Below are 25,462 nucleotides of genomic sequence, written 5' to 3' on the forward strand. Positions count from 1 at the left end.
TTGACACACCTGGCCTGTTTGACACATCACGCTCCGAGGAAGTTGTGCATCGAGAGATTGTTCGGTGCTTTACATTCTGCTCCCCTGGGCCCCATGTAGTGCTGCTGACGATGAGTCTCGAAGGCTCCACTGAAGAGGACTGGCGTAGCATTGATTTGATTGAGAAAATATTTGAGGAAGAGGTCAGGCGCCACATCATTCTCATCCTCACACATGCAGACTTGCTGGAGGGAACTCAAGTCCAGGACTTGATCAGTCAAGACCAAAAACTTGATCAGTCAAGACCAAAAACTTGATCAGTCAAGACCAAAAAGAAACTTGTGGAGAGGTTTGACCGTCGCTACCTGGCCTTCAACAATAGAGATACGGAAGACCACAGCCAGATGACCCAGCTACTGGAGATGGTTGACAGCCTTTTGGCTCGCAATGAGAACCAGCACTTCACCAACCGGATCTCACGAGAGATATGGAAGGCTGTGACTGAGCTGCTGTCAGACAGGGTCCAGAACTTGGGCAAATGGTGCAGAAGTCATCCTTTAATAGCAGCAGCCCCACTTATAGCAGGGATAGGAACAATGGGAGCAGTAGGAGGAGGTGCCTTAGTGATGGGTGCCATGGCCCCTACAGCAGTTGATGTTGGACTCGCCATGGCCTATACAACAGTTGAAGTTGGAGCTATGGTAATGCCAGTCAGTCCGATTGTAATAAATGGCATCATAGCGAAGCTAGCAGCTAGTGGTGCACTGGCTGGTACAGGGGGGGCAGTAGCTCAGGCAGGGACAATCGGGGCGGCTATAGGATGCTGTATACAGTAATCTTGTAATCATATTCTTGGAAGAGGATCAAAGAAATGTAGCAATTATCAAACTTTACAGAATGTCTTTTGATTATATCATGTTATTCCACTGCTTGGTTGAATTTCCCATTGTCCTACGTAATTTAGAACGACCATTAACATTATGTTATTTGAACACCTATGAAATAGATCCATTTTTTTGCCCGTATCACACTTGTATATTAATTCGCCGAACTCGTGAAGTTTAAATTAACTGTCACGTTGTATCCGAGCTGTAAAATGCAGACGTTTAGAACATAGCAACATTGTAGCATATGACGGAGGTGGCTTTTAGCTAAATGGATGGCAGCAGGCTAAGTAAAATAGCGATATTTCAAAGCTCAAGTTCATCAGAATCTTGGGATATGCCCGCTTGACAACGGGAGAGATAGAGCTAAAGACTGGCATTTGGCCGTAGCAACCATCCATTTAGAACTAGTAACGGCAGTTTGTCCTGCAAGTTGAGAAAGGAGTTGATATGTGTCAGAAGAAAGTAGTTCTACAAACAAGACAGCTTTAGCGATTAAAACGTTTAAATTGTAACAGGAAATGAACAACGCAAGTGGCAACAGTGGAATAAGCGGGATAATGGACTCCACGGTGGTCTGTTAACAGAAATGAATGCGCTTATGAAGCCGTTTTACAACCTTGACCGTGCATTCATTTCTGTTAACAGACCACCGTGTCGTCCATTATCCCTTACATATGTGCAGTGTGCCATGTTGCTTAAGTTTAGTAATTAAGACAATTTTAATCTAATTAAATAGGATGAAATAAAGATATATATATATAAACGTTTTTTTGCATTTAAAAGTGTCCTAAATATCTTGAAATAATTGAAAATAAATCACGGTAAAGCCCCTCAGACAACATAATTATGCATGTATTAACAGATGTACAAAGTATTTGTTTTCCTTAGGGGGCTTTAGCTTTGTTTTGCATGCTTGGGCTAAATAAAGGGGAGGCAAAGTTTATTTTTATAGCACATTTCATACACAGGGGTAATTCAATGTGCTTTATATAAACAAAAGCAATGAATAACAGTAAATAAAAGCATAAAATGGCAATAATTAAAACATAGTTAAAAAGTAAAGTACATCAAATTTAATAATTAGAAGAAACAAAGTAGAGTAATTAAAAGACTTAATAATTCAAAGAGTGCATTACAACTTCTGTGGTAGACATGTTGGATTACTAACAAACTCTTATGCAATAGAAGTGATTACTAATCTACATTTATTACATTGTGGTGATTAACAATACATGTTCACAGATTATGTGTGTGCTTTTCTATACATTCAATACTATGCATCAACTTTGCTTTGTCTGTCATTTGTTCTCTCCATGTCACGACTTTCTAATAAAGGTCATGCGACCCCTTTTGCAAAAGTGGACGAAGTACAGAATTCCTTTACTTAAATGAAAGTATAGATACACCTTGGCAAATATTACTCCAATACAAGTGAAAGTTGCTAAGTAAGATTTTTATTGAAGTTGAAGTACAGAAGTACTTGTTTTTAAAAATACTTTAAATCATTATTCATTCTCTGTTCACAAACAAATCTAAAACATTGTCACTGCCGAATACAAAACCAGATAATTTATGAGTAGATTATTTATCGTTTAATAATGTAGGCTAAAGATATAGCTATGTGGTGAATGTCAGGTGATTGTCTAATTTCATTCCAATTTCAAGTATAGTATAGTATACTCTGGGAAATTTGGTCTCTGCATTTATCCCAATCCATAAATTAGTGAAACACACACAGCACACAGTGGACACACAGTGAGGTGAAGCACACACTAATCCCAGCGCAGTGAGATGCCTGCATCAACAGCGGCGCTCGGGGAGCAGTGAGGGGTCAGGTGCCTTGCTCAGTCGGGGTTCGAACCGGCAACCCTCCGGTTACAGGTCCGAAGTGCTAACCAGTTGGCCACGGCTGCCCTATTTCGCAATGATAATAGAGAATAGCCTGGTTAACACCAGACCACTTCTCAAATCTCAATTGCTAACAGGTTCGTCTGGGTTCTCCCTGGCTACAAGGAGGATGTTCTGATAAGGAATCTGTTGTCACCATCATTACCACAGCCAATTCAGCCAAGTTCATTTTGAACTATTGTAATGTTCAATGCATTATTGCATTTAAAGAATCGAATGTGGTTAAAAGTACGAGTACTTCATGCTGTGTGGCGTATAGCAGCCGCTGCTGATTCACAGGGAGGGGATGCAGTCAAGTGGACTAATGTGCTACTGAGATGCCCAGACACGTGGATGCACACGCATGCCTCTACACATGCACGCATAGGCAGCATAGCACTAGTGCAGCACATATTTCAAATGTAGTGGAGTCAAAAGTACAGTATTTGTCTTTCAAATGTATGGAGTAAAAGTCACAAGTTTCCAAAAAATATTAATACTCCGGTAAAGTACAGATACTCAAAAATCATACTTAAGGACAGTAATCACGTAAATGTACTTAAGTTACTGTCAAAACCAATTCATTTTGGTGTGATTTGTTTGGTAGGTAGACCCTATTATCTTTTTTTTAAACTATTTCACAATCCAGAAAAATAACAGGTAGCCAATGTTATAAATGAAATGTGCTGTTTTGGAAACAATTCGTAGTATGAATGACTTTAGCGTTATAGTTATTTGATATTCCCTGCTCCCTAAGGAGACATGCTCAAGAGGTAAATCCCCGGCTGCCCCTCCTCATTTCCCTTTCCAACTTCTGTGTGTGAGACCTTCTCAGCAGCAAGCATGGGCGCCTGCAAAGTTTTTAAGTGCTCGTGCCGCCCCCCCATGTGTCATGAAAAAATGCCGCCCCAGGTGGCTGTCCGCTTCACCCATGCCAAAAACCACTACTGCCCTTTTCCCTTTTGAGGCAGTAATATTATCAATGTCCTGACAGGGAGCATACTATGACAAGAAAATGCTGAAGGATGCAAATGAATTGTATTGACCAATTATCTTACTTACTTGGAGTAGCCACATGACTTGGCGTGAAGATCACATGCTATGTCCAAGATTTCTGCATGTATGAGGAGTTTTAAAAAAAGACCATTGTATGTAAGAAGGACTCATGTGATCTGTATTATTACAATGTAACTAACATTTATAAGATGGGGCCTCGCCCTAGAGAACTTAGGTAGTTGGGTAGTGTTACTGGAACGTGCTGTTGCTGGTAACCTGCCTCCGGTATCGTGAATAAACATGCAGTGTTTTCTCACCTGAGTGTGCCTGGAGATTTTTGACCACACTTCCAATTAATGGAACACAGCCAACAATTTAACCTTCTGCTTCACGTTTTGGTATGAACAGTAAAAAGAAGGATGAATGTTCTGATTAACTGAATTTGCAGAAAGCATCTTAAAGCATAACTCTGGAGTAAAAACAACCTAGGGTATATTTACGGTAGTTAGCAATGTCAAGCATTTGATTGAGAACACAATTATGTAAATTGGTGAAGTTTTGAGCAAGACTATTTGTTGCATTAACACTGAATGGGTTTATAGTGAAGGCTATAGGGGCAGCTAGCACGTCAAAAAACAAATGCTATTTTATAGGAATAGGAAATCCTGCCCTGTAATGTAAGTAACCATGCATTGTTGGAAATGGCATGATTGACATTTTGCCTTCTGTTTACTTCCCTGTCACCATGGTAATACCCATGCCTCAAATGTTGGTGCATGCACAGTGATCAAAGTCTGTTTTAGCCTCATAGCAATTTGGGTGGAGATATTTATATTATAAGTGGCAAGACTTTTACAGGATTACAGGAGTTTGCTAACAACAGGGAGTCTAGGCTTATTGACTGCACAGCTAACTAAAAGCTTTATGAACAATTGGAACAGACATATCAAAACAAAGTGTTTTTGTATTAGGGCAAGGCAAACAAAATGTTCCTGTGCAAAATAAAGGCTTTAATAGTGTTTTGATAGTGGAAAAGTATGTCTGTCATGTTTTTGTTTAGCCTATGGTTATGTTTGCTTAGCAGACACTTATCCAAGGACATCTAGGCGATAACAACATTAACAATAATAAACAACAATAACAATAATAAACAACAGTAAGTTTAACGAAGAAAAGAAAAAAAACACGAAAGCAAAGTTTTATTTTGTTCATTTCTTTTCTCACAACTCAACAGAGGTCACCATTTTAGTGTGTATTTTTCAAAATTATTTCTCCAGCCTGTCTAATCAAACACATAGTATAACGTGAAACAAGTCACACTCATTGAAAAAAATCTTGTTTTCCTGCACAATATATCAATATATCTGCAAAGGGTGTCTCCATTGTAGCAGGTCATTTGCTACTGGTTCTGATTTACTGCAGTACAGCATACGGCATACAGCTGCTAGATGTATCTCTCTAGCAGAAGGAGCAAGACAGGGGGTTGGATCTGAATCATCTGGATATCCCATGAGCTGTGTTTAGGGGCAATGTTATGTGTGTGTGTGGGGGCCGGGGGTGTGATTCGTCCCATGGGGAGACAAGGAAGAAGGCAGTATCATGTCAATCCCCCTGCGTCACATCCACAGGATATCACTGGGTGCCGGTAGTAAAGCTCCGACGGCCATATCGTTATTTATGGTGAGAATACACTGGTATGTAATCTTTTAATGCCTACGGAAAAAAGTTTTTGCACTAGTCTAGAAGTGGCTGTGTTTGCATGTGTGTTTGTTTGTATTGGTTTTGGGCTATTCTCTCTCTCTCTCTCCTCTCTCTATCTCTCTCTCTCCCACTGGATTGGATTTACAGCTGAGCCCGTCTTGAGTATTTGTTGATTAATGTGAGATGACAAATCTCTAAAGCCATTGCCTGTACATAGAGTCACTCCCCTCTAAGCCTGGACAGATACATCGTCAAATTGGATGTTTACAAACGCCGAAGACCACCGGCTATCTGTGTACAGTAAGTCGTCCATCCGCTATCTGTGTACAGTAAGTCGTCCATCCATGTTGATCTCTGCTGTATTGCATGTTTGCAGTGAAATGGATAGGTCTTCAACTTTACTGTCAATTAATCGCTTGAGTTAATGACAGACATGCATGTGTGCAAACTCACACACACACACACACATGCAGACACTAATGTAAACACACGGAATCCTTAATAATTATATTTCTTGTATTATGGGCACTTTAATCTCTCTGAATAGAATGGCATGGGCAGCTGTAGGACTGGAGGAGAGGTTGTGGAGTGGGTGGCTGAAAAAAGAACAAACTCCACAGTTGATCGGCTGTCAGTGGAACATCTGCTTCACGGTTTGTGCCGTGCAAAGGGTCACGTTTCTTGCCTTTCCTTTAGTGCCACCCATCACATCTGAGGGCTCGCCTTGCCAGAAAACATAGTTTCACACACTGTTACACAGTTATCAACATCACACAAACCACATGAGAAACACTGTAAATGTGGAACAAAGTCATTAAATCTCTCACTCCCTCCCTCTCTTTCTCTCTCTTTACACACACACACACACACACACACACACACACACACACACATTATCATACACCTCAGTGAGATTGTACATTTTGATACCTCAGCACTTCCTTTTCCCCACATCGCTGGATAATATCCCACTCTTGCTTTTATCAAAACAATAAAGCCCGTGGCCCTGCAGGTTGTCTGCCAATATGTAATTTCCTGCCGCTACACACACACACACACCACTGTGTTGAGATGTGAGATAAGAAGTGATTAATAACTCCCCTTTCCACCCGGTGAGCTGTTTCCTTGTAGACACCCTGCCTGCTCCCCTGAGTTCCATCATGAAAATAGGGTATTCGATGTGTTTGAAGTTCGGTGCTGAAAAGGTCTGTATGATGATCTATAATGGCTTGTTTTTCAACCACTGTGTGCAGCGAGAGATTGGCAGGTGTGCCTTGGCAAAATGATCTAATTTCACTTCATTGGTTCAAAAAAAGAATCTTAAGTTGTGCCAAAGAATTGATGATCATACTGCTTTAATTGAGCGTATAGTTAGTTATTTTTAACATTTGGTTTGTTGGTGTGCCATGGGATTTGTGTCAAAAATGGAGGTCACACTTTACTCATGTAAATTCCTGATGATTCATAAGATATAAAGGAATTAAGTTATGCATAAATCATTAATTAGTTCATGAATTCATGAATGAATTCATGATAATTCATGTACCCTTACCGTAAAGTGTTCCCAAAATGGAAATGAGTAAATGTAAATATGTGAAAAGTACTGCTCTAATGTGTGCAGTGTTAAATTTAGAAGGAAATACTGTACAGTATACAAGTAAAGTGTAATGTAATAACTGCTAATTTAAATAAAATGTTTGTTGTGAGCAGAGCAAAGGTACAGGTGTGTGTCTGTGTTTTTGTTTGTGTTTGAGTTTGTGTTTGTCTGTGTGTGTGTGTGTGTGTGTGCGCCTGTGTGAGATTTGTGTGGTGCATCTGTGTGTGTAGGTGTGTGTCAGTATGTGTGTGTGTATGTGTGTGCTATAGATGGGTGTGTCTGAGACCACCATGGTCTAAACCACAGGGAGGAGAGTGAGATGCATAGATTACAGAGGAAAGTGTGTGAATGTAAATAAGTGTGTGTGTGTGTGTGTGTTTGAATCAAAACAGCAACACCTGTGTTAGCAGCAGCTGTGGTCACGGGGTGGAGGATTCTCAGACATGGTGATTAAACAGCATCACTGTCAGACAGCTGAGAAGAAGGGAGGCATGCCACAAGCCTGGATATACGGATATACACCAACTACATACATACAGTGTGTGTTTGTGTGTGTGTGTGAGATAGAGTTGATAGAGTTTATTGAAAAGCTGGGCTATAAGAACAGTCCGGGAGGGGGGGCATGGAACATACAGAGGGCTTTGAGGACCTGGAGAGTCAGTCAGGATTATTTGGGATTACTTGCACTTCTGAAAATATTCACCCTGTTAGCCTTTAATTGTTAGCCAAGAGGCCAAACCTGTTAGAGTCTGCCAAGACAACATGATTGTGTTTTTACTGAGTTTATTTGAATTGGTGGGGTACTACTGAGAAATCTTGTACTTGAGTGATTGAGCATTACACAATCCAAGCTCTGCCAGCAACAGCATTGTTGCGTGTCTCTAGATGGGTATTAAAACAAAAGCTTTAGCTACGAGGGCTTAATCAAGCTTTTCCATTTTAAGTTTGTAAAGACTATTATGAACTAATTGGCTGACTCATTAGGGTTCAAGGCAAAGGGTATGAGAGCAAGGGAGAGGTTTCCTCTTCAGGGATGTGTGCACTCTCTAGTGCTGCTGTTAGCACACACACACACACACAAACTTGCCCATACACACAATCACATGCACATATGCAGACACACACACACTCACATGCACGCATGCAGACGCACACGGACACGCATGCACACACACACACTTGCTCATACAATGATATGCACGCATGCAGACACACACACACGCACACACACATTTCCAGCAGAACGCTGTTAGTTGAATTCTCTTACTCTTGGGAGGAAATGGGTGTGCATATTGAGGCCATCCTTTGGGACAGTCCACTTCCAGATCCAGAGCCTCTCTCCCCGAGTGTTTGTGCATGTATATTTGTGTGCAAGTGTGTGTGTGTGTGCGCGTGCGTGCGTGCGTGCGTGCGTGTGTGTGTGTCTGTACATCTGTGTCTGTGTGTGAGAGAGTGAGAGAGAGATTGAGAGTGAGTGTGTTTGTGTGTGTGTGTGTGTGCCCCCAGATACACCTCCTCTCCTGCGGTTATGGGGCTCACCTGAGTCCCAGCAGGCTCTCCCTCAATAGCTCCATTCAGCCCCTAAAGGGGGTAGGGGCCGCCCTGTGTTTACCCTCACTAGCATCTCAGAGGCTGAAAATTCACAATAAAAACACAAGTCCCCAGGTACTCACTGACCGTGGGTCGGGTCTGAGACGGATTGGACCTGACCTCTCTCCAGACTCAGCTGTTTCCTGGACCCAGAGCCAGGGATGCCAGAACATCTGAGCTGGTCTGCAGTTGTAGTAATGAGTGTGAAAGAAGTGAAAGCTGAATGTGGGATCACCGCACAGGATCTCAAGGGGGGTTAAAAAGAGGCTTCTTTAAAAGGTCTCAGTAAAACATTTAGTGCACATATAAATTCACATTTATTCACAAAGGTAAATTTTACAGGCTTTGTGTGTGGCTCACATCGTAAACAAACATACTTGTTTCCAGAGCTGGCCATGGCCTGCCTGTGTGTTGAACGGAATGGGATCAGAGTATGTTAGGCATTCTGTGGAGGGAAGGGCACAAGTGTTATTGATTTCACGTTTTTGTGTCTTTGAAGAAGCCCTTGCCATGACCTTCACTGGTAAACCTGGTAAACTGATATGCAGCCTAAAATAAGCAATTATCAACTGAAGGAGTTAACTTTGCATGTCTTTCAGCTTGATAGAATGGCAATGGATCATGTTTGTAAATGTATTATTTCATCATATTGTGAACAGTTGGAAATATTCTGAATGTCTCTGACTTCCAGTTTCAGAAGGTTTACTATGGTCCTGTTCGCTCATAGACAGGTCTGTTTGTCTCTTCTCTGTCAAAGGGCACTGTCTTAGTCGTTACCCAAAATCTCATTAGATTAGAGAGAGGCGCCATAACTCCATCTGAACAAACCCCCCTTTTCACTGTGGGAGAGCTGACAGTGATTTGTGTGTTAACATAGGCAAAGTATGGTGTTTGTATAACCTTTCTGACCTCAGAGAGTAGTCTGTGCATGCATGCATGCATGTGTTCCTGTGTGTGGGTGTGTATGACTGAGAGAGTGTGTGCGTATGTGTGTGTGTGTGTGTGTGTGACTGACAGGGAGAACGAGAGAGATGTTTTTGTATACATTTCCGAAAGTTCTTTTGTCTATCTATAGCAGTATATATAACATTGAGCTATGATTATCTTGGAGGTACATGTTCTTGATGGTTCTGTAAAGCCTGTAATCTGAAGTATGTAGAATATCTGCGTTTATAAGAGAACAACCCCATTTGAAAGAAAACTCTTCTTCTCGGGGAGGCATAAATTCCGCGCCTCAGAGACATAGATCTGTGTGACTGCTTGAATTTCAAATAAAACCTGTTTAAACAAAGAAACATATTCACTGTACATATTACTGTCCCTGTGAAAGCCTCTTATCTAGTTATGAAAATGTCATCCTAAAGTCAGTTAAGAGCATATCAGCTTCACTGGATTCTGCTATTACTCAAGCTTAATAAATCAACTTGACGTTTTTGTGCCTTTTTGGCTGGAGGGGCTATGCTGTAAGATCTTACTGGGTGTGCTGTTCATTCTGACACAGTTGAGTGGTGTGTGTGTGTGTGTGTGTGTGTATGTGTATGTGTGTGTGTGTGTGTGTGTGTGTGTGTGTGTGTGTGTGTGTGTGTGTGTGTGCTAGTGTGTGTGTGAGAGTGTGTGTGCTAGGGTGTCTATGTGTGTACACTTCCACATCACCTACATTTTTTCCAAACAATGTGTGCTGAATGAGAGGTTTGGAGATAGGGTTGGTGTGTGTACCTAGCGCAGTTACAGTTCACAAGGCCTGTTTTGTGTGCGTTCTCTCTCTGTCAGTCCTGACTGGGCCACTGTTTGATCGCTGTATGCCTCAGTGTTCCTTCCGTCCATAATTTGACAGAGGGAGAAAGCGGTGTGTGTTTGCGTTAAGATACTGTTGATGAGGGTGGGTACGTTCCTCGCTCTATGTTTCTACAGTAAGTCAAAGATCGCAGCTTTGATCAGGTTTGCGTTTTTATTGCACCTCCCCATAGCCATACAGCATGTGCCCTGTGGCGGATAAATGCCTCTCTGTCGGAAAAAAAAAATTCAAATAAAACCCACACTGCCGGACCAGTAAAAGGTCCAGTGTGGGCCGAAGGCTTCCTATTTTTAGCCAGATCTGTGGTGGACCATGTTGGCATTTCTGTTTTCTTTTACTGACATCAAGGAGGGCAAATTTCTCTCAACTGACGTTAAACTTGCCAGTGTCCTAGATTTATTGATCACACATGTCGCTTGGATATGGAACACGCAGAACTTTGGGGGAAATATTCAAGAGTACATAGAGTATACTCACCACTTTTATGATGGACTATGAAAGGGTTCGGTATCAGACATTACGATATAGTGAGCACTGTTTAATATTATTATTATTAAAAACACATCCACTGATCCATAGACTTGAGGTGCTGTAGCTCGGTGAGTCTGAGAGTGTATCAAGTCACAGCCCTGCGTCCAGAGCATAGTCCAGTAACTCTCTGATGTAAGAGCGGTCTGAAATTACATTCAATTACATTACATCTAAGGTGTGATTCATGTTGATGTGTTTATTTGTGAATGTTTGCTAGCTTTTTAGTGTGTGTGTGTTTTGTGTGTGTGTGTGTGTGTGTGTGTGTGTGTGTGTGTAGTTTGGTTTTATGTTAGACGTATGGATCAGCTGAGGTTTGGCTTTGGCAGCTTGACCCTGCCGTCTAGAGGTCTAAATATTTACACAAGGTTAACACTCTGTGTGTTGAGTGATGCTATCTGCAAGCCGTCTGTTTGGACATGCATGTGGCAGGGAAAGGGAAAGGAGAGAGAGAGAGAGAGAGAGAGAAGGACAGAGAGAGAGAGAGAGAGAGAGAGAGAGGAGAGAGAGAGAGAGAGAGAGGGGAAACTAAAACTAAAGGTAGATGGAGAGAGAGTCGAAAAATGTGTGTCCGTGTGTGTGTGTGTGTGTGTGAGTTTGAAAGAGAGAGAGAGAGAGAGAGAGAGAGAGAGAGAGAGAGAGAGAATGTGGGGGAAAGACTGAAAGAGTGAGTGTGAGAGGCAGGGGTGGAGTGTGATGTGGTGTGTGTGTGTGTGTGTGTGTGTGTGTGTGTGTGTCCTGTACGCATGGAAGGGGAGCACTCCTGTGATCAATGGGTGTCTGTTTAGTGAGAGGGCCTCTAAATGAGCAGGAACTTGTCAAAATAAAGTGAGTGGAAGCTCAGACCGGGTCATTAGGTCCCGCTGAGATGGTTTATTGGTGCGGTCAGCACAGACAAGCAGGCCGCTCCTTCATGTACACTGCTTACAGTGGATCTGGTCGGAACCCTCAGAGAGTTGGCCTGTGCAGTCGGCACTCTTTAACGGCAGGTTAGGATATCACGTTTCCACCTAATAGAACTTTCAACGCAGAGAAGCAAACACACTGATGCACACATGCATGTATATGCACACACACACACACACACACACACACACACACACACACACACGTGTACTCACCCACACAGACACACACACACACACACACACACACACACACAGATGTGAACAATTGCACACAGAGACACAAACACACACACACACAAAAACATAAACACACACACACACACACACACTTTACACACACACACACATACATTTCACTGGTGTAAAACACATCAAAACACCCCAGGGAGGAAGCAATTGCTCCCAGAGTAATTTATCAACACAAATGTGAGTTTCTAAAGCAGGAATGTTCTTGGCCTGCAGTCAGCAGATAGCTGATTTGGTACAGACTGATTCTGATTGATGCTGTTTAGGTGGCGGGGAATGACTGAGATGGCCTGAGGTAACGGGGAATTCTTGTAGGTTTGCAAGCCGAACGATTAACAAGTAACAAGATAGGTTGACAGCAAGAGAAAGCTAGAGAAATGCTACAGATATGCCTCTTGATAAAAAATACTCTTTTGTCAAAGTGATCATGCCAGAAGAAATATTTTCTATTATGAGTCGTTAATTGTTCTGCACATTCATCATTTAAACCACTGACACAATGTTTGATGTAAAAGCCAAGTATTTTAGTTAGTTTGATCCATGTGCATTCTAAACACTGAAACACAGCTGGCTTGATTCACGTAGTTGTACGAAAGAAGTACCTGTAGTCATGGTGACTCTCGGAGTAACAGCAAGTAAACTTGTTGACTGAGAGTGTAGTTTCTGGATATTGACAAACTCATACATTTCACCTCAGCTTTTTGAGCCAGAGCTCTCACCACACAGCCCATCCTGCTTAACCATCCACACAGACCTCAGACCAGTAATGTGGAGCTGCCTAACTCAAGCCTCAGCCCAAACCTACTGCAACTACTGTCCACATGAATACACTAAAAAGAGTGTTTTTGTGTGTGTGTGTGTGTGAGAATGAGAATGCGGTCATTTTTGGGGTGTGAAACCACATATTTTTGAAAACAGGTTGCAGGGGGCACTGGGACAGGACCAGGGCCAGAGTAGAAAGGTTTAGAGCATATAAACAGTGAACATTCTGACAGCCGTGAAAGAGTGCCTACAGTATATGTCTCAAGTGTCTCCCTTTTTTTTTAGTTTAATTCAGATCAATGAAATGTTCCTACTGTGCGCAAGCGTGGGGAGCTTAGGCTGAGATCGTCCTCACACAGAGAGCACTTAAAGATGACATCCTACTCAGGGTCCGGTGCCTCCCTCCACACACAAAGCTGGCTCTGTGTGCCCTGGCATGCCCTTAAACCCTAACCAGAAATGTCACCCTGTGCTTTTTCCCTCTCCTCTCTCTCTCTCCCTCTCTCCTTCTCTCTCTCAGTTGGGTGTGGCAGTGGAGCAGCTGCAGCGTGCCAGCGACGGCACATGCCTGACCTATGACCTTTTTCAGAATAACCAATGAAAGCCCCATAACAGTGCCTAATTGTGGTCTCGGTTTTCCAGCACGTGTGTGTCCCATTATTACCGCCGTTGCTAAGTGAGGAGGTCTGGGAGAGGGTAGAATGTGTTGGGGCGTGGCATGGAACCCGTTCGTCTGTCAGATGGGCACGTGCAGGTGCCAGACATGCTCCATAACCCCGCCGGTCTCAGGTGAGGGTTCACCTGGCCACAGGTACACAGGGCTGTTTGTGGGTGTCCCCCACCATAGGAACTGCTCTTGTGCGATATTTCTCAGGAACTTTTACAGAGAAGGAAATAAGTCCCTGCTTAAGGGTACAGTAGGTACTTTTGAGCAGCTCTGTAACTGCTGGGTGGCTTCTGAAGTGGTTTGAGATGTAAACAAGGTGCGAGTTAAGGACAAAAAGTTCCAGCAAGGCAGAGGTTACATACAGCTAAATTAATTATATCTTACATTTAGCTTGTTGAGTCGAGGTGCACTGAATGAACAACCTAATGTCGGCTAAAAGATAGGTGTTAACTAATTAGAGGTTTACAGTTTTGATATTCATTCATCAAGTAAATGAAATCAACATAATCCAACATTCTGCGATGGAAACCCAACTTATGTGACTTATGTACACACCATCTAATGTATGACTTATGTACACACAGTCTAATTTGGACTAGCCATATACATGACATTGACATTCCAATGTCAAACACAATATCATCTTAAAACATGAAAGCATGAAGTGGCTGTTTTATAAAAAATACAAATAAAACAGGTGTTAGCAGGCAAGAGATCTGTTTTTGCATGAGAATGCTTCACTGAATTATAACCAAGGGCTGACTAATTGCCACAAATTACCTTGGGGGGCTGGCTCCAGCCCTAGTGATGGATTTCTTACAATCCTTTATATGCACTGTTCAGCACAAAGAAAGAAAGGGGGTTTACAAAGTTGATGTGTAGTCCACTTTCCACCCAAACATGAGACAGGGAGAGAGAGGGAGAGAGAGTTATTCTATGTCTGACCGAGATGTTCTATTGTGCGTGTGTCACTGCATGTGAGCTTACAGCCTTTGGATTTGAGGACCCCCTGCCGGGGTGTTTACCACCTCAGCGAACACGGAGTCCAGCATAGCAGATGTGGGAAGGGGAGCGGATGACAATGAGCCAGGGGAAAAGTTCCGCCGGACAGCATTTGTGGGCACAGTGGAACGAATTCTGGCAGAGATCATCCAGCAGCCTGTTTAAAAGGAAGAGACAAACGCCACTTTGACATAGATTCCCATTTCTACAATATCCAGTGATTTAATGAGCGCAGCCCTCAGACCGACGGTACTGATGTCTTTCTCTACTTTCCCTGCTGCTTGCTAGAGTTTGGTCCCACCCCTATGCGAAACGCGTTGTCGCCAAGGAAAAAAACTTATTCAGTCCTCTTTTTTTTTGCCTCTCCCCGGCATCAAGTGCAATCCACAACGCGGAGCCTGGCTCCCACTTCCCACTGCCCTTTTGGTGGACGGGATTTCAGAGGGAGCGGACTGTCGCCCACTGATAAGAATACCTCGGGGATGAAGTTTTAAATTCTCTCTCCTCTCTGGGATACTACTGAATAAACAAACAACCCACGGCGGATATATTATATCCATCAATCGAATGCTATCAGGTATGATGCCTTTACTGTTTTTGCAACAAAGGAGACTGGATGCATCGGTTAATTAATTGCGAAAGACAAGACTCGCTGGTGTTATCCGTGGAGAAATATATAGTTATATAGTATAGTATTTTTGGAGAAACGTTCATGGATGAAAGTATGAAATGATTATACCCTGTGACTAATTATATAATTTATTGATCTAGACCAATGATCACATCGAAATATTTTCTATTTTCAGTATGCTTATAACAGTTCGGAATTGGAAATAAAATTTAGAAATGACTAAGGAAATATGATCGGATTGAGTCGGATTCTCATATATAACTATATTCAATTCAATCGACTCTACTCTATTCAATTCGACAATGCAATTTTGTTGTTGATGTTTATTGGCTATTAGGCCTATTCTGTGACTTTTATTATGCATCCTACTGTATACAGCTTTTTCAATTCTTTTCATCTTTATAACGGAATTTTACCTTTAGTCACACTGTTTTGTCGGCCTAATAGAACAACCAATGATGCCTCATGATACTGAAATAACATTGGGTCAAGATTAAGAAACTCTCCCCTCGACTTGTAATTTCATTAATTTAGCCTATTTGATGTTGAAGTGAACACTGCTCTCCTAGTCATAAACGCCTCTGGATGAATCATGCAATTATAGGCGATCTCTAGCGCCATCCTTTGGTTGGAGATCATGCAGCAAGGTTAATGTGCTGATCTGTGGAATTCCCGCGAATCCTGACTGGAATGGAAATATGCAGTGGCGCTTGTGAAGTTATAGCCTACTCTTAGGCTACTGTAGTCTAATGGAAAGTCCCTTACAGAGAGACGGTGATTTGGACCACAGCATTAGGCCTAAATAAACATATTTCCATCATCCCACCACCTGTGCACTGGTTATTGTCTAATCTGAAATTTGCTACCACTTTGAAACATATAGGCTACTTCTATTGTCAGCGCCAGCGGTCTATTATAAGCTGAAAATGAAAGAGTTGAAGGAGCATTGTCGAAGCAATGACTGCGATGCGCGCTGTTTGGACTCTGACCAGAGCGCTTAGTTGGCTTTTTCACTAAAAATGCCAAATGGTCCCACATTTTCAGTGAAACTGTGAGACGCTCATGGTTTTCATTGGCTCCAACAGCCAAATAGGAAGGTCCCTTATGACGGACAGTGGTGGTAGTAGTGGGTGGGGTATCTGTGGGGGCCGGTGTGCTGTGCATGGGAGCGAGGATTAATGAGCTGGTGCGTGTCGTACTTTGGTCCTGTGGTTGACGTCGCCGTGCTCTCTCAGAGGAAACATTTTCCCGTAGTAGAGGCGCTGTCAGATAGAGGATGGTGTCTCTAGAGTCACGTCGCATGCTTGCCTAATCAGAAGGGAATGCGCGAGGGGCTACATGGAGGGCATCTGTGCCACATTTGCCTGTGAGCTGGAATGACAGATGTGCAGTTGCCTGTCACATATGACCCAGGCAGGCCCATGACTACATGCAATCATTCGCCGCTTTCATGGTCTTAAAATACATTTGCATGATAATGAGGTCACAGTAATGGAAAATGGAGTTTCATTCACTGGAAATCACCATTGTTCTGGAACGCATGTGCTATTTGCCTTTTAGCGCATTGCAAAGTGATGGTCTGGTGGAGGCATTAGCTTAATTAGTCTCAAACCCGCATCGTCACCTATTAGAGGGGAACCGTGGTTTCAGCGTCAGATTCAGGCAGACTTGTTGATTAGCTTGGCTACGACGGGACACATTCAATCCCTAACATCTTCAGACTCGATGAAAGCACAGAAGCTCAAGTCGCAGCAGCAGCAGCAGCAGCACACGTAATCAGATACCAGTCATTACCGACAGCTAACCGTACTGCAAGAGGCAGGCATCCAAACCACCGACTTCAGTCGAAGCACAGGGACAGTGCCCCCCCTCTTCTCCTTCAAATCTCCGGTTCACCGCAGGATTCATCAATCTCCTCTAACCATAGAGCCTTATGTCAACTGAATAGCACGCTGAGGCGTTTTAGAGACTCCACCGAGAGTCTATAAGAAAGACGTGGCTTCAGAGACTGGTAATCACTGGCTTCATGTGCAGACTGAGTGCATAGGCTGTCCGGGGCTGTGGTGTTTGCGGACTGAAATATGACCAAGCAAAGGCAGGGAACAGTTAATCTAACTGGTTTGCAACTGCACACACACATAGATAGTGATGGTCTACCCAGTGTTCATTACAGCATCAGCCAATCGTGAGAATGACTTCCACTCTGGTTTTCACAGCTTGTCCATGCTTTAAACCACTTGAGTTGTGCCCACTTACAGTCACTGTAAACCAAAAATAAGTAGGCCATGTGTTCTGAGTTTGTCACACCACAGAAAAACGTGTTATTTACCATACATGTGAATGAATAAAAACATTGTGAGTGTATTAAAGGGTTTCAAAATCATGAAAAATGTGTGATATACTCTCTGACTGCTGAAGGCAGGTGATTGTCCTACATATTGTTCCAAACATTCTCTAAACCAGCTGATTCTAATTAGCACAACTCTCCAGCCAGAAAATGAGCTAGTTAATGAACACACCTGTGTTAAGGGCCGTTCACCTCAGGAACAATAACAATACAGATATAGCTGTAGATGTAGCTATAATGATATTGAGTGTCCACACTGAAGTCTCTCTTCATGAATGTGATGTCTAAAATATAATGGATTCAGATTGGCAGTCAGCTTTTTATAGTTCTCAAAATACTTCTGAAAGTGATCCTTGATGATGTCGTTCTTCATGTCGTTATTGTTTTAGTTTATGTGTGGACATTGTCATTCATATTAGCAATAGCCTACTTTTTTGACGTTATCATTACAGTTAGCGTTCTTGATATGAATGCCCTTTAAGTGCACAAAATATGCATCTCGTGCTAAACTAGAAAGCAGATATTTCACAATCCTTCTAGTTTTCTAACCTAACCAGGTTTCCAAACAAATCTGCAATTTTGGTTTACAGGATCCTTGAAATTCTGGCATCCATGTAAGATACATCTAGGACATGCAGGCATCGCAAACGCTCCAGATAGGCAAACACTCTGAACCTAAACTCTGTTGTAGCTTTATCTCACAGAGGTTGAAAACTCCCACCACGTACCTGTTCCAACTATTCAGCAAACCACCTTTGCTTAGTTTGCACAACTCTTCAGCCAGCGAGTCAGCTCATTATTGAGCACCTTGTCACCTGTGTTAAGTGTCCAGGCGGAAGGATTGGACAGACAGGACTTTTACCTTTTGGGGTTTGTCCCATATGGTTTGTCCACCTGCTTAGTTGACTCTGAGGAGAAGTGGTTATGCTAAATGGGGAAATCAGTAGGCTCGTTCGACTTCATGCATTGCTGCACAGATCTGGCCAAATGTGATGCACGCTGGCCCTAACTCAATGCGTGTTTGCATTGTGCAAAAGTGCTAGATCAGCGCTGCATGAAGTTGTATGAGTCTATTGCATCATCAATACCCCTATTTAGGACCGTCTCAAAGAAACAGAAGACTGGAAATGACGACGCTCTGTTCAATAATCTAACCCCACAAATCAGTACCACATAGTTTACAGTCTTCACACATGTTTTCATGAGCAGTGTTTCCCAACACAGATCAGATTTTGTTTTACAGGGACTTTAAATAATCAGCTGAAGTCATGACAACAACTGATCTGAATCATGAGAACATTGCACAGTTTATTCTAACTCTAACCAATCCTCTAACCTTTATCTTGTGGTCATGCTCAGATAGTAGTCAGTAGCCCCTGTCCCATCTCAGGGAATGGGTTCATGAGCAGACAGGGTAGGTCTTTGGTGAGGAGGTATTCAATCTATCTGTATGTATCCATCTTGTGGTATACATTGGTACTGCAGTAGAACTTGATATGTAATAATCTGAGGTAATATCAGGTCACGAATGAGGTAGCCTAATGAAAAAGTATTTGCCGCAGAAAACATTTTTCTTAAAAATATTTGTAACGCTTGTCATGGTCACTAAAGTCTCACTGCCAAATGCATTATTTCTGTATACATTAGGACTATGTAAACGTTCATTGTGAGGTCGACCATCAGTACCGTATCTTATAATATACACCATTTTGTATATGTTTCTTCCCGATTATGACTCATCCTTGTGTTGATTTAGTGAGGACTGGCCGTGCAGTACGCTGTGTACGCAGAAACAGCCTGTTTGGATGGAATACAGCATGTAAACTCTATATGAACTTTCCCTTAACTAATTTACGTCTGGACTGGAGCTATCAAATGGAACAGAACTGCATGTGTAAAGACAGCCAGTGGTGACAGCTGTTCAGCAGGCTGAGTTTGACATCAGAACTGAAGGTGCAGTCAGCCTCAGCATCAAGCTAGCAGATTGGAACTGTGGAACACTAGCAGATTGGAACTGTGGAACACTAGCAGTTTGGAACTATGGAAGACTAGCAGATTAGAACTGTGGAACACTAAAACGCAGCTGAACATCTGTCGAACAAAGGAGGATGCAAGCCAAGGCTGCCTGTCGTCTACAACAATTAGCCATAGTTAGTTCAAGATCATGCACTTAACTGATAGTTCAAGATCGTGCACTTGACTGAGAGTTCAAGATCAAACACTTAATTGTTACATAGTTAAGAAAACACACCGCACACAGGGGAATGGTTGGAGCTTAGAAAAATAGAATGGCAGAAATAACAGTAAGCTGTAATAACTCAAGTAGTCTTTCCAAAGTCATGAAAGTTAACACCTGTCATCCCAGAAGAGGTTCACTTCTGAAAAGAAGTTACAGTAGTTGAACCTCCTCAATTACTAAGCACGATTTACAGCCAGACATCTTCAATGCCAAACTATCTAACAATCTATCAAGGCCTCCTACTTTCTCAACCAAATCCGCGGAAGAGAGAGAGAGAGATAGAGAGAGAGAAAGAGGGAGAGAGAAAGAGAGAAAGAGAGAGGGAGAGAGAAAGAGAGAGATTGAGAAAGAAATTGGTGTAATGTGTGATCTCCTGATCTGTAGTTCTGTGAGCAGCCTTGTGTAATCTATTTTTGTCATTTGTTCAGAAACCTTTTCTTTGGTGCAGTATGAGAGAGAGATGTTTATGCTACTGTTGAATAGATATTTGTTTCCTGAAATTCATACTGTACATCTTATCCTGTCATCTCATGATCTCCCTCCCTCCCTCTCCATTTCTTATCCATACATGAGATTATATGTGTGTGTGTGTGTGTGTGTGTGTGTGTGTGTGTGTGTGTGTGTGCTTGAATTTCCCCTTGGGGATCAATAAAGTATCTATCTATCTATCTATCTATCTATCTATCTATCTATCTGTCTATCTATCTGTGTGTGTGTGTGTGTGTGTGTCCATGAATTTCAATCATGGGCTTGTGGCTACTGTTGAGGTATGGTATGCACAATGATAATCTCACCATCCTTTTCCCTTTTCTGTGTGTGTGTGTGTGTGTTCCTGTGTTTGTGTGTGTGTTTTCTCAGGCCTAGGAGCTTGGTCAGTACAATGGGCCCCGTACCCGTGTGTGTCCTGCTCTCAGTGGCGCTGTGCGTCCTGGCCGCAGTGCGGAGTGTGAGCGCGGAGGATGCCGTCGGCGGCGATGACGACTATACCTGGCCGCAGTGGTCTGTGCCTCTGGTGCGCGAGAAGCGGACAGTGCACCTGAGCAACCCGGCCTTCTCCGCGCCCCCCCAGGCCGAGCTGCACGGCACCTGCGGCATCGAGTGCCAGCGCGGCCTGCCGGACCCCAGCGTGTCCGAGCTGGAGCGCCTGCTCTCTTACGAGACGGTCTACGAGAACGGCACGCGCACGCAGACCACCATCGCCCTGCAGGGGCTCAACGAAGCCACCAGGTCGGCCTGGCCCGGCGTCGACTCATCCGCCCGCTCGCGCCGCAAGCGCGAGGTCTACGGCGTGGACACACGCTTCACCATCGCCGACAAGCAGTTCTCTACCAAATACCCATTCTCCACCTCCGTGAAGATCTCCACGGGCTGCTCGGGCGTGCTGGTGTCCCCCAAGCACGTGCTGACCGCCGCCCACTGCATCCACGACGGCCACGACTACGTGAGCGGCGTACAGAAGCTGCGCGTGGCCGTGCTGAAACAGCGCTCGCGGCGCCGCGGAAAGGGAGGCGGCAAGGGCCGCGGCCGCGGGAAGGGGCGCAAGAGAAAGGGCGGACGAGAGGAGGACAACGCCATCGATAACGACGAGACGGACGACGAAGACGCAGAGGAAGGGCAAGAGGAAGGGAAAGGCGAGAGGCAGGGCAGACGCAGGGGCAGGAAGGGCCGCAGCCGCAACCGGAGGAGCGCGGACGGCGGTCAGCCCTCGTTCCGCTGGACCACCGTAAAGCAGACGCAGGTCCCCAAGGGCTGGTTCAAGGGTGAGTCCAAGAACGTCTCGGCCGACTACGACTACGCCATCCTGGAGCTGAAACGATCGCAGAAGACCCGCTACATGGACCTAGGCGTCATCCCCTCCATCAAGAAGCTGCCTGCCGGACGCATCCACTTCTCAGGTTTCGACGACGACAGACCGGACCAGCTGGTGTACCGCTTCTGCTCAGTCTCCGAGGAGTCCAACGACCTGCTGTACCAGTACTGTGACGCCAAGCCGGGCTCCAGCGGCTCCGGAGTCTACATCCGCCTGAAGGAGCCCGGCAAGAAGCGCTGGAAGCGGAAGATTGTCGGCGTCTTCTCCGGGCACCAGTGGGTGGACGTGAACGGTGCCCAGCAGGACTACAACGTGGCCGTTCGCATCACGCCCCTCAAGTTCGCTCAGATCTGCCACTGGGTCCATGGAGACTCCAGCATCTGCCAGGCCACCTGAGCGCAGGTTGGGTAACCACCAAACGCTTCCCCCACATAGTGCTCCTTATCCCTCACTACATTTCCGACAGCAGTGGAAAACTCTGGCTTCAGAAAGTAAAAGCCTTACCACATATTGGTTTTACCTGTTCACTTAACACAGGTGATTTCACTACTTAGCTGATCCACCTGGCTGAGTTGTGCTAACCAGAATGAGCTGGTTTAGTGAAAGGTTGGAACACATCTGGGGTGGGACTTTTACTTTCTAAAGCCGTATTTTTCTGCCTCCCATGCCTCCTCTTCACCCCCGATAGAAGCCAGAACTTGGGAATGGATCTGGCCCGACGCTGTTTCTGGAGTCAGCTGCCATCTTGGGCAGTAGTCCTCAACATTCCTGGCAGATCACCACCGCCTCGTTGCATCAGTTGCACACCAGTGACTACAGACATTTCTGTTGATAATAACAGAACTCTTCAAGAGATAAGAAGAAGAAGAAGAAGAAGAAGAAGAAGAAGTTTCTTCAGTTGTTGTTTTTATTTATTTAATTTCAAAAAACAAACACGCTTCTGAAAAAAATCACAGTGCCAAGACTAGTTTGTTCGCTCTTTCAGTGAGTTTCAGAGAGCTTTTGACAGCTTTTCTGCACTGAAAGCGTTTGCTCTTTTCTATTTGTTTTTGTCAGCCTGCATCCTCTGTTCTCCCTCTTAAAGATTACTCAGTCACATCGTAATCAGTGTTGCTTTGTAAAAAAGAGAGGCTTTTACTTTTTTTTGACTGACCTTCCACTTTTTGAATTGATAATATAGGTAGGTGATGGCTTTATAAAAATATGACACAGAAAAATGTCTTTTTCTGAGACAATAAAAAAATACTTGGTGTACACCTGCAGAAGTTTTTTGAAAATGCACACGTTCAATATTTCCAATAGATCTGAGAATGATTTTTTAAAAATATATATTTTGATGGCATTCCTTTTTATATTAAATAGCTATGTTTTTTTATAATTTTACTTTGAATTAGTAATTAATTACTAATGAATTAAGTTGTGATATCTGTCTTATTTCTATAAGTGTTTCCTTATATCTCCTTATCTTTAATAACATATGCAGTAGAGTTTTAATGGGGTTCGGTGTTCATGCACATAACCTTCGGGTGCTTCAGAAGTCACTTGGTGCTAAATTAATATGTAAACAGTTTTTAAAGACCTGTCAGAATATAATTTGAGAGACTAGTACTGTACCTATGTTTTTAATAAGAGGCTAACTTGATGAGGTCATTGGACCAGGGCTTATTTAAAACCCTTTACATGAAGGGGAGAGATTTAGTTCAATTTGTGAGTATTATTAGACTAGTACTTGTAAAATCCAGCGTGTTCATATAAATTTCCCTTGATTTAAAAATCCTTTGCTGAAATCTTGTCTATTTTGTACATCTGTTCTTTTTTCTTTTTTTTTTATAAATAAAACACTTCCAAATTGTCAAATTGAGGACCAAATAAAAAGAAGAAAAAAAAAACAGCCTTGAAAAACATTGCATTTGTCTCAGACTTGGAAATACATACAGTTAATATTATTGCATGCACAATCCATAATAATGACCAAAACAAATTGATCTGTCTATACCTGCTACATGGCCAGACTGCTGTCAACAGGGCCGGCCCGAGGCATAAGCGAACTAAGCGCCTGCAATGGAGTTTCTTTCTTACACAAATCGAGTTTCTTTCTTTCTTTTTCTTCTTTTTTTTTACATAATAAATAACGTAAACAAGTGACATCAATGAATGAATAAATGAAACAATTAATAATTCAAAACAAGAAAATTCTGATTTCATGATCAATATGCCTGCCTCTACTCTACTGTGTCTGGCAGTCTTTAACAATCTTTGTTTGAGTCACGCGCATAAACTAGACACCTCGGGTGCATAGACAATTCGTGCAGACACTGCATCAAGTTCAAAAATCGAAGAGACGGTGAGATGTTGAGACAAGTCACAAAAAATGACGTATCCCTCTAGTGCCGAAAACAGAAAGAAGAAAATGATAAAGGAGGAGAAAAACGAGCAAGATACAGGTATGTTTGCATGATTATTTACAGTATGTTTTGTGCTTGAGGTAGCTAGCTAGCTGTCATGATCGAATATAAGCCATCACCAGAACTAAATCCCCTCGCCATCAACAGAGAAATGTCTCCCATTAATATATATTTATCTAGGTATATTTCAGATGTCAAGGATATTGGGATTGTTTTGGATGTTCAATCAAGCATGTACCCTAGCTCTAGGTGGGCTTATGTTGTAAATTAAAGTTAGCTAGCTGACTGAAGTGGACATTAGCACTACAGTAGCTACATGAAAACGTAGCTGAAGGCAAATTTACCACAGAGGGATTGTTTCTGATTTCGCACCTGAAAGTGTTGATAGTTTATTACTGTTCAATAATATGTAACATAATGGTAAGTCTGATAGCAACAGCAGGCTAAGCCCAGGCTCCCAGTCCCAACCCCTACCCACTGACTAGCTGACTCTGGGCATCGGTAACATTCCAGCTTCATAGGCAAAGATGGAACAGTAATGCGCTCTGCTCTAAGATCTTTGGAGAGAGATGGTAGTGTTTGAGAAACTATACCATGTTGGGTGGGGAGACTTCTGTAATGAAAATAGACTTAAATTTGATTAAGATAGTGGCGAGTGATGTAAGCGGTGCTACCTAATATTTAGGCTGCAGTAGATCACCATGTTAAGCCGTTCACCATACTGCAATTAAGTATACTTTTGATTATGCCTCATTTGCCAATAGAATATGAATTGTTACATGTGGAATTGCTTGTTGATGAGTGTAAGTAATGATAGCAAAATAAACTCATTCTGCTCGATCAAATATGCACTTTTTTTTTCAGAGACACTGTTGAAGTACTTTGGAGCACATCTCTACCTCTACTAACTCTACCTCATCAAGTGTCTGCCTCCATGGCTGATGACACAGAAGGTGAGGTTTTCTTGATGGCAAATGGTTACATAGCCTGTTAATATGACATGACACATTTAACATAGTTTTTTTTTTAAATTTATTTATGTATTTATTTAATCATTGCAGGTTCGTCCCCTGCAGAGTTGCAGATGCCTGAAAGCCAGGAAACAAGTAGGAATAAGTATCTATTTTTTGGGACATTTTATTGTTAATTATTAATGTTTGTCTATTTTGGTTTTATTTTGTAGTTGAAGATTGCTCATTTAATGCACATTTGCGGATTTGTTCTGCAAATCTGTTGAAAAACAAGTCATTAAACTGATGTACTTGTTTACAACAAATATAAATGCAGTTGTATTTTATTTGTCAATTCAACTTTAGCCTTAGTGCTTCACTTTGAATATGAATGTTTCAAATAAATCTGTGATTTTAGTACCCTCTAAGGTTAAAAGGTGACAGGGTTGGTGTAAATAACAACTATATTAATACATTGGTTTACCAAGCACATGGGGCCAGAAGTCTAGAGCGGAGCCCCAAAACATTTTTGGCA

At 42.8% G+C, this 25,462-nt stretch overlaps 1 protein-coding gene across 1 annotated transcript; it reads left to right on the top strand.

Moving 5' to 3' along the window:
• Window positions 1–14,535: 14,535 nt before the first annotated feature.
• prss35 (serine protease 35) lies at window positions 14,536–22,826 on the top strand. The gene is made up of 2 exons (XM_048259998.1): window positions 14,536–15,122; window positions 20,621–22,826. Exon 2 carries the CDS (start codon window positions 20,643–20,645, stop codon window positions 21,966–21,968), a length of 1,326 nt encoding a protein of 441 aa, XP_048115955.1. The 5' UTR covers window positions 14,536–15,122; window positions 20,621–20,642; the 3' UTR covers window positions 21,969–22,826.
• Window positions 22,827–25,462: the final 2,636 nt, after the last annotated feature.

This window comes from Alosa alosa, chromosome 13 (genome assembly GCF_017589495.1).
Source record: "Alosa alosa isolate M-15738 ecotype Scorff River chromosome 13, AALO_Geno_1.1, whole genome shotgun sequence".
Lineage (NCBI taxonomy): Eukaryota > Metazoa > Chordata > Actinopteri > Clupeiformes > Clupeidae > Alosa > Alosa alosa.

Coding starts and splice junctions, on each gene's coding strand:
- prss35 (XM_048259998.1), top strand. CDS start 20,643: ATGGGCCCCGTACCCGTGTGTGTCCTGCTCTCAGTGGCGCTGTGCGTC.